Source organism: Oryx dammah, unplaced genomic scaffold, assembly GCF_014754425.2.
Source record: "Oryx dammah isolate SB20612 unplaced genomic scaffold, SCBI_Odam_1.1 HiC_scaffold_25, whole genome shotgun sequence".
Classification (NCBI taxonomy): Eukaryota; Metazoa; Chordata; class Mammalia; order Artiodactyla; family Bovidae; genus Oryx; species Oryx dammah.
The window spans coordinates 59,353,191-59,363,371 of NW_024070209.1; the positions used below are offsets into that span (position 1 = coordinate 59,353,191).

General features: G+C 39.2%; 1 protein-coding gene across 2 annotated transcripts in view; it reads right to left on the reverse strand.

Moving 5' to 3' along the window:
* XPO1 (exportin 1) overlaps positions 1 to 9,855 on the reverse strand; it is a 43,259-nt gene extending 33,404 nt beyond the window's left edge. Inside the window, exons 1-3 of one of the 2 annotated variants that reach the window (XM_040224002.1) lie at positions 8,994 to 9,855; positions 5,683 to 5,814; positions 880 to 981 (exon numbers count right to left, since the gene is read on the reverse strand). In XM_040224002.1, coding sequence (XP_040079936.1) covers positions 880 to 981; positions 5,683 to 5,808 — 228 coding nt within the window. In that variant the 5' untranslated portion in view covers positions 5,809 to 5,814; positions 8,994 to 9,855. Of the gene's footprint in view, positions 1 to 879; positions 982 to 5,682; positions 5,815 to 7,590; positions 8,934 to 8,993 lie in introns of those variants that run through there. The other variant, XM_040224003.1, reaches the window with a different exon arrangement.
* Positions 9,856 to 10,181: the final 326 nt, after the last annotated feature.

Here is a 10,181-nt window from a genome sequence, read left to right on the forward strand (position 1 = left end):
AACATTAGTAATGTCTGTCAGTATAAAAAGCAAAATTTACCAGGCAAGCAAACAGGCAAACACTGTTATGTTACTTAAGGTTAGCACTTTGAGGAAGTTCTGGACTGTCTTTTTGCCCTAAAATTTATAAGATGTCAAAACTAGTTAATATTTTAAAACTGTTAATTAACACAGTCTGATTTCAGAAACAGAGGTGAACATGGCTAATTTCTGTTTTAACACAATGTATACCAAGTGGAAACCTTGTGTGTATTTAAACAGAATGCCATGCATGGTATTTTATTACTTCAAGGCAGTTTAAAGAGAAGTGTGAATCATCAAGCCTAAACAGTCAAAACACATTTTGATCAACCTTTCTGTTCAAACTTAAGAAAAAAGGACCCAAATGATAACATTTTCAACTGCAAATAAAAACTGAGTGCTGTCCCATTAAAAGCATCGGTACCATGGAGTCGGGTTTTACGCTGCCCACAAAACTTGGTTTTGGAGGTGCCTAGCCTGTGTTATATTGATCACTTGCCCAAAATAACACTTCTGATGTTTCATCTCTGAATAACATTCAGAATAACATTCAGAATTTATGCTGAGATCTGTACACATATTCTAAAAAGGAAAAAAACAAAAAAACAAAAAAACCCCCAAAACAACAAAAAGAAAAAGCCACCTTGCATACTAGTCCCAATTACAAAACTTCATTCATAATTCTTAGGACTATTTGCAAGAATTAATTCTATGTTTAAGACTAAATTTTGAAATAAGTCAACATTATTAAATGATTTGAGATAACAAAGGCTAATACTAAAAATGAGATACCTTCCTCAAAGTTTATGACTGGAAGAAAAGAAGAAACAATGGATTTTAAAACCACCGCTTGCTTACTTTTGTGTTCATATTCTGTGAAAACTCCAAAATTGTGTCGACTCTTGTCCACGCATCAGGATGCTCCTTTAAATGTGTCAGTACTTCTTGAGCCATTCTTTGCTAAAATAGTACACAAAAACAATTTTAAGCTAACTTGTTCTTTTCAAAGGTATCAAGCAAGACAAAAGTCCAAATAGAAGAATGATTTTATCAACTTTTGGAACTACTGGGGAAAAAAAAAACTCCTTACAGAAATAAAAATGTGTCCATTATCAGTCTTAAAACTTCAGTTAAGAATGGAAATATACCTCTGAAACACAGAAGTGTTTTTTCCCCTTAATCTGCCTTATTTGGTATTCTCAAAACTGAACTTAAATTCTAACAAAGAGCTACTCTGACATAAAGGGGTTCTCAGCACACAATCAACCAAAAAAAAAAAAAAAGCAACACAGAAAAATTCACATCTACTAGATAAACTGTGTAATGGTATATACTCTGGTTTGTTAAGAGTCACCAAGGTATCTTTAATAATATCTATAAAATTGTATTTCATGGGAGACAGACAAAAGCTAAGTCTAAGTAAGTCTACAAATCTCAAATACCTGTTGATACATACAAAACATTAAGACAGTCTCTTCGGTTTATGATAAACACACCTTTATCTCTGAAAAACCTTCTAATTTTATATATTAACTCCTAGCTTGAGATTTCTTTTTTGCTTTTGTAGTTCTAAAATGCAAACCCAGAAATAATTTAACCTACAAAAACATCTAGAACATTAATAAAATTAGTGTTTTTAAAACCTGTCAATTCTAGATGCTGTTGTACACTTGTTCTTTTAAATATCAGATCTAAAACTTATGGAACTTTGTACCTTTCTTAAATGCTATTTCCTTTCTTTGTTCCTTCTTTCTAGACAATCACTTTCATCATCTGATGTCTTTTTCTTGATTTTCACAGCATGTGTATGAATTTCATAAATATAGCTGTATAGTTACTGAATGTTATATTAATAGTATACTATGGAAATCCTCCTGCAACTTGCTGTTTCCATTTGACAGTTTCCCCCCCTCCGCTTTACTGAGCTATGATTGACACCTTACAGTTTTAAACATGTAGCCATGTTGACATTATCTAGTTTCTTCATTTTAACTGCTAGTTTTTCGTATAATACGAACACTATGTTTTACCGAAGGCTATAAAGTCTACTGATTCCCGCCCCCCACCCCCACCCGCCAGGAAGCCAACAGGTTAATGCGTTTCACCTTTAAGACTGATCTGTAGCTCAACTGGATCCTAATTATCTTTTGCCTGTTTCTACCACATGTCGTAACCAAAAAAAAAAAAAAAAAAGTTAGTTATCCTTCTGGTTAGATCATTTAGTTGATCAAGGGTTTGACTCTATGGGTAATTAATAAGAAATCATCAAAAAGGCAGGAGAAAAGCATTCTTATTTAAATCATCTCTGACAGAGACATCTCATAATATTAAGTTGGCTTTTATTCCAATTTACAAAAAAAATCATTCTTCTCTTGTAGCTTTGATGTTAAGAAAGAAGTCTTTTCCTCAGGGAACAGATATCACATTCATGATTTTTTTCTCATTTATCAACGAGCAATACACACTGCTTATTGTTTAAAAGAAAACTTTGACAAATACTCACTAAATTAGGTAATGGTTCTGTACTCTAACAATAACACCAGAAACACTGTGGAACGTCAAAGAAAAATTAGGTGCCTGGGTTTCACTCTAAGGGTCCAGGATTAGAGCCAGAGTGTCAAGTCTTGAAACACAACTATACATTTTTTAATTTGATTTCATTAAAGCACTGATGGCTTTAAAGGGTTCTAACTGTATTATATAATAACCAACCAACAAAAGTAGAAAAAATAGTCACGTGAATTATTCAGGGTCAAAGCCCATTTTAGCAGTGTTTTGATTCTTCCCCTGAGAATATCTAACTAGAGACAATATCCAACTAGATAAAGACTTGAATGTAGTATAGTAACCCATATTAAGAGGATAAGGTGTATTAAACATCCATGCCTAGAAAGTTATTTGGTCATGATACAACTTCATCAGTTTTGAAGTGATGAGCATTCTACATATTATAAATGAATACTTTCCACAGTATTACTTTCATTTCAAACTCTGCATAAATCATGTTCCTTCCTTTTATATCATTCATTCTGTCATAATTTTACTCTCAAAAGTTACTTCTAGTATTTGCATCTTTTTAAAAAACTATCCTAATCCCACTGTCCCCTTATATAACATATTCTTTTCCTAACTTAAAAGCCCAGGAGGGGTTAAAAGACACAAAAGGAAACCAAAGAGAAAATCTGGCATCTCCCTGTGTTACTAACTGAATGGTGAAAGTATTTTAGTTGCTAAGCAATAGATAAAAGAGTTCAAGACACTTAACACAGCATTGAAGAAAACACCCAACTCTATCATTTTTTTTTTCTCCTGGTGGCCTACTTGGCTAAAAATGTTTATAACAGAAGGTAGTCCTAATATTACAGTGCTAAAATTTTACTATACTACCCATCTAAGCAAAAGTTCTACCTACACTCTTCTAATAATTTCTCTCCAAAGTTATGTTATCATTTTTAAAAAGTTAGGCTACATAAAGGTGAGTTTGAAAGCTTAATCAGCGTGTATTTTATGACAAACCAAAACCAAACACTCCCCACCAAACCATATATTAAAACAATGAGTTTACATCACATACATGTGCATTTACATCACATATCTTCTTTACTATACTTTCAAAAGTACCCTTAAAGTAGCAGTCACTGGTAACAAGTGCTTTACAAAACCTCATCACTAACCCTCCAGTCTCTTCCAAGGTAGGGAACACTTTGTGGATGAGACTCCAGAGGAATGACCAGAAACCTTACTGGAATAAAATTAAGACATCTAACATTAAAACAATGCTTTCCAAACTTTTTATCCAAAATAAAAACCCTCAAAGAGGTGGTATATAAAAAACCAACTGAACAAGGAAGTTTAAAGATACCCCAACAGAAAAAGGGTTCTTAGCTGCCTTTAGGCTCTAAGCCTGTTTCCTAATCTATAACAAGTATCAACTTACTGATTATCTTTATACAATTGATTTGTCCTATGAGAGATCTAACATAAAATTTTTACTTTTGAGAAAGTTAATTTTGCTTTTATAAATGTGAAAATATTTGTAAAACTTTTCTAAATCTACTCTCTATTCAGAAATCAAATTTAAAACAAAATCACTATACCTCAACACTATGAAACATTACTAATAGTAGTATTACACCCTATTCTTCATAACCACTATTCCAATTATAAGCGTAGAGCCCTGGTCTCTTTAGTCATCATACTTTTAGACACTGTGAACCAGGTTAAAAAAGAACAAAGACTAGACAGCAGTGGTAGCTTAATAATGTGATAAAATTAAACGTCAATCTTCCTAGTGGCTTACAGACTTGTGCTTCTAATACAAAGTTGAGCCCAACCTTGTTGTTGTTGTTCAGTCACTAAACATGTGACCCCATAGACTGTAGCCCCGCCAGGCTCTCGTGTCCATGGAATTTCCCGAGCAAGAATACTGGAGTGGGTTGCCATTTCCTTCTCCAGGGGATCTTTCTGACCCAGGGATGGAATCTATGTTTCCTGCAATGGCAGGCAGATTCTCTAGCACTGAGCCACAAACCCCTCACTTCATGCATTTCAATCTTACTTTCATACTTTCTTCCCAAAGCAGCTGTTTTGCATACATCATGTTGGGATGAAATGGAGCTTAAAACTTCATGTTGAACATATAATCATCAGGAAACAACTACTACAAGCTAAGTGTAGTAAATACAGATACTTTTCAGAATGCTTTTGATCAAAAGTCCCTAGGAGTGTAAAACTGCACTAACAAGCTTACAAAATCACTGAAGAGTTATTTTTTCCACTCATACAACTTACATGGTCCTCAATGTTAGATTTCAGAAGGGAACAGAAATATTTATATACTTGCTAATATTTATGTACCATGTTTTTTAGACTATCTTCTACTATGTCCACCTTTCAGAGGTTTCTAAAAATTATCAAAGTAGCCAGGGTTTAATTAGGCAAATATTCAATATAACTCAGTATCTTAAAGATATACTATCTCCCAGAAATGTACTTTCTGGCAACAAAATTGTACTAATAAGATATCTGTCACATCACTTTAAAAGGTCTTTTTAACCCCAAAGCAAAAACTTTTACTCATTTAAAACTTTACACTATTAAGTACACAAGGTGAAGACTCAAGATTGTTGTTTCTTGTAACATATAAAAGTTTAAATTTACAAACACTTCTGTTTAGGGAAAAAAAAAACCTCAATGCCTTAAACTTATCAAAACATTATATGTTAAGACAATCTCCTACTTTAACAGCAGCACTTTTACATGTGCTAAAATTCAGACACTTGGTACTGTTGGATTTCTAAAAAAAGTTTTATCTGTGAAGTACTTCTACAATTTAAATGTTTCAAAATAGAAGACTCTATTAATTCCAATATATAGGGGACATACGACTTTTAATATCTACAAAATATTTAATACACTGGGATCTTTCAGTAAATGGGATAAAGTTTGCTGAAGGACAGAACAAGAATATTCCAAAACATTCCACTCTAAACCGTTTGAAAATATAATGCGATTTATTTTTACAGACCACTTCTCAGAGTTAATATATAATTCCAACTTAATACAAACTATGGAACACTTCTTTAAATGGTGGTAATTTCAAATTTTATTCTAAACCCGGCAACTATTATGCTGCAATAATATTTTGGTCAGCTACTTTACCTGGGCTCCTTCTCCATGGTATAAGCAATTCACCACATTGTCTAAAAGGTTGATATCCAGTTTTTGGCTGAAATCGAGCAGCTGACGAGCTGCATGGTCTGCTAACATTGTCATAATTGCTGGCATAGATTACTGAAAATAAACAAAAAAAACTTTAAGGCGCCTATGACATTATCAGTCAAAAAGTTTTTACTCTAGTTATTTCACTTTCACCATGTTCTTCCAAATACTTTACTTTGTATTTTGGAGATTTTTACCTAAACAACTGAGATAGTAAAAGCAAATCCTGAAGCTACTTAGGTACTCCATAACTACATTGATTATTAGGATCTACTTTATTTTTAGACCTGAGAAAAATCGTACTGTTCTTTCTACTAACATGCATATAAAGTTATCTTAACCCGTTTTTAACATGATACAATTGAAAATCCTGATCTCAACTTTTTAAATGGAGATAAAGTTCATATGGATGTCCCCCTCTTCCTAAGCAGGGCCTTTTAGCTCAGTAAAAGTTCACTTTCCCTTATTTCATGCTACTTTAATTTTAAAAACATATCTAAGACACTAAAAACTAAATGTGGTATCCAAGTTTCCCTATATATAGCAATGATTTGCAGGAACTACAAGTCTAACCAATCTCATACCCTCAACTTACATAGAATTTACCCTTCTACATACAATGAAACCATCTATATTGTTTCTTCTTTGAATAAATGTGGGAGTTTAAATTACAAGTGCACAAGCTCCTTGAACATATATGGTCTAGAAAAAAAACTTCATAGTAATGTCTAAAGATTTTTTAGAAAAATTCCCAGGTATTCGCTAGCAAAGCAAAAAGCTTGCTAACTATCCTGACAACTCACCATGCAAAAAAAGCAAATTCTACCATAACAGAAAAAGGAGCTTCTTCACATCAAATAATGTACTGGCTGAAATCTACTGGTTCACATGCAATGGTATCCTTTTAAGAGGATTCTACTCCAAGGGGCTGGCGCATGTGCACATTTTTATTGTCCAACATTATAAAAAATCTTTCCCTTTACTTTTCTTCAAAGTCAAGTGATGCTTAAGTCTGGCTAAATCAGTACTCAACCGTTTTTGGGTCAAGATGCCTCATCAAACGAACAGGATGGCTCTTGCCAATTTAAAAAAAATTCACAACTTCATATACAATTACAGACTATTCAGGATATTCTGAAAGCCACACACGAAACCTTGGGTTAAGCACTCCTGGTTTACAACACTTAGACCCCAACAAGGTCATATGGTCGTCTCTACTTCTCCCCCTCTTTTTAACCTTCCAAGACCAGGAAATGGGGTGGCTAACCGGATTACACTGGATCTGAACAAACTAGCTTGTTAGGAAAAAGGCTTATTTCTTAGGTATTTTACAACAGTTTAAAAACGTTCTTAATAACGGCAGCAATTTCAATATTTAACTCAAAGGTTTTAATGATGTCAACTACAACAAAGTCTGAATGATCAGTTAGGTTAGATATAACGTAAAAGTTGAGGAATTATGAATTTAAGAATTAAGTCTTTCCATCCACTATTGACAGTGGTGAGATTTCAAAATTTTCTACAGTAGTTATTAAATGTATTTCAAATACAAAATACTGGACACACAATATTTGATCTAAATACTAATAAAAATATATATACTGCACAAATGTCAAATGTAAATTCCCCCCATTCGAGTGCCATACAATTCTAAAAATCAGAACGATCTTAAAAATTAATAGCCAAAACCAAAAATAAAGTGACTCAAACAGTTTTCAAGTACACTGTCCTTACAAATTCCTTCGAAACAAATTCCTGTGAAAAGATCAGGTTCAGAATAGAAGCTTGTATTAAATACAGCAGGGCATGCCACCCTTAAAACTAGCTACTATCTTCCAAATGACCTACCTATTCTTTAACTGTAAGTAGTACAGAAATGGCGGCTTTCTGGTCAATGCCAAGCACATTTAGTCTCCCAAATCAAATAGCTTCCAAAACATTCTTTCCACTAACAGCAGTGTCCCACATGCTTAAGATGTACAATCAGGCAGATAGCAAAAAGCCATAGAGGGAGAGGTGAGAGAGACCACAAAAGCCTTTTCTTCTTGAGACATCCAATCCTAAATTCCACTCACAGCATAGTAAATATAAAGTATTAACCATCCATGTGGTGACTCCACAAGTAACTAACAAAATACCTCCACTGCCACTTCAAACTGAAGAGGCAGGCAGCTACACACTGCGCGTTCCCATCCCAAAACCAGAAAATCATAACCGCTGCTTTATGATAACTACATAGGAGGTCAAAAAAGCAAGTCTCTACAAGGAGAAACTGCTACTTTAGGTGTGTGAGCAACTGCCTGCTTCATTCAGTAGAAACACACCTCACTAAGGCCCGCCCTCCCCCTCTCTTCCCACCCGAAGCGAAGTGCAGCACTTCTAACTATAGCAGACTGGAGCACGCTCTCACCCCGCCCATACTCGGGAGGAGGCATTTAGACCAGGCGCCTGAAGTTCACCGCCCCATTCTCTATGCAGCATGGCCTCTGCGTGATCAGAGGAGGTCCGCGTCGGGCAAATCTTTTAATACTTCCTCCAGCACACCATTTCCTCCCACCCACCCCAAACTCAGGCATCGGAATAAAGGAGAATCAGGGTATCACCTACTGTACAATGCCAGCAGTAAATGAGTTGATCACTTTTAACTCACCCAAGTCCCCCGAAACAAACTACAGCACGGAACCTCATCTGCAGATCCCTGAAAAAGCAACTAACCTTTCCTGCTTCTGTTTCTACTCTTAAAAAACCCAGGGATTCTGAGTTTACCTGCAGGAGGAGCAAGGACTCCACAGCCCCTCCCTCCCGCGATCCCAAGCTCTCCACCGAAGGGCCACGTGATGCAGGCGGACGTTTCAATGCTGCTGCACTAAATATTTCTGGAAACTTCCACTCCTAATAATTTACAGAAATGTTCCTGAAATCTCCCCAAGTTCTCCCCAGCCCACCGGGCTGAGAGAAGCCCTTCCACCCCCGCGCAGGGCCCGACTTCACTATTTCGCTCCTTGCCTTCCGCCACCGTTCACCGCACACACGAATGACCCAGCCAGCGCTCCCCTTCCGCGGCCGCCTCCCCGCCTCCATCCCCCAGCAGCAGAAGCGGCTCCATTCAATCGCAAGCTCTGCTATGGGCCCGCCGCCGCCTCCCCGGTTCGCCTCCCGCGGCCGCCGCCGCCGCGCCCCACGCCAGCCTCCTCCCGCCCAGCCGCGCCGCCGCCGCCCGACCCTCGGCCCCGAAGACACAGTCGACTTACCCAGAGATTGAACCAACTGCTTCTTCCTTCCTTGTCGGGGTATTAGGGCAAGGGAGGACGGGGAGGGGGAAGAGGGGTGGAAAATCAAGGTGGGTTTCACAGTTTTCCCACCTTAAAAAAGAAATTTACAAACGAAGAGGATGAGGGCAAAAAAAAAAAAAAAAGCTCAACAATATTTACTATTTCGGGGACACCTCCCGCCGACACGCACACTCACCCGCCCCCCCCCAAAAAAGGGAATTAATCTGTGGATAAATGCTCCCGCCTGGCTGGGGAGTGAGAGAAGGGGGAGGGGAACGGGGTCAAGTCCCAGAGATTCAGCCCCAGGGGGACCCTCCAGCCACAGGCGGCAGCAGGAGCGGCAGGAGTAGGGGCTGTAGAGTCCACACGGCCGGGGGACGCTCTGCTGCCAGTTGCAGTCCGATTTCCCCCTACCAAAATACGGCTCCCTCTCTCACGCGGCTCCGGCGCTGGCCCCCCCCACCCAGGCTCGCCTAAACTTTCCCCCCTTCTCCTGCTCCTCAGCGACTGGTGGTTCCCCCCTCCCCCTCTGGGTGGTTGCACGGACTGCAGCAGCAAAGACTGGAACAGGCACCGCCGCCCGGGCTGTAGCTACTGTTGCTCTTGCTGATGCTGTAGCTCCCGCTGCTCCTGCCGCGGCCGCTGCAGCCGCTTCTCCCCCTCCTCCTAGTGCCTCAAACTCGGAACCGGTTGAAACCGGTTCAGACTGGGAGATTCCATCTCGGTTGAGTTTTCAGCCCATGGCGCCGCGGAGCGTTTGGAACCTGGGCCTCCGCCCCCAGCCCGCTAGCCCATTGGCCGGTACCAGCCACAGCCGCGCCATCAGCGTACCTTCTATTGGTCAGGCAGCCTGTCAATCCCACTTCAAGGCGCCACACAAGCCCGCTGCTTAGGCCCCCGCCTCTTTCCAGCAGCGATTTGCCCGCAGAGTGGGGGAGGGGAAGCGGGGCGGGTCGCAAAGGAACGAGGAGCCGGGTGGAGGAGAAGGAGGTGGGACGAAGAGTTGAGCCGAGCAAAGAGGAGAGCGAAGAGAAGCCGTGCGGAGGATTGGTTCCAGAGAGCTATCAATCAAGTGTGGCCCGCCCTTGACTTCCCGCCCCCTCCCGTCGCTCCCCCTCCCATTGCTTAGCCCGCAGGCCCGGCCTTTCCGGCCCGCTCATTGGCTGG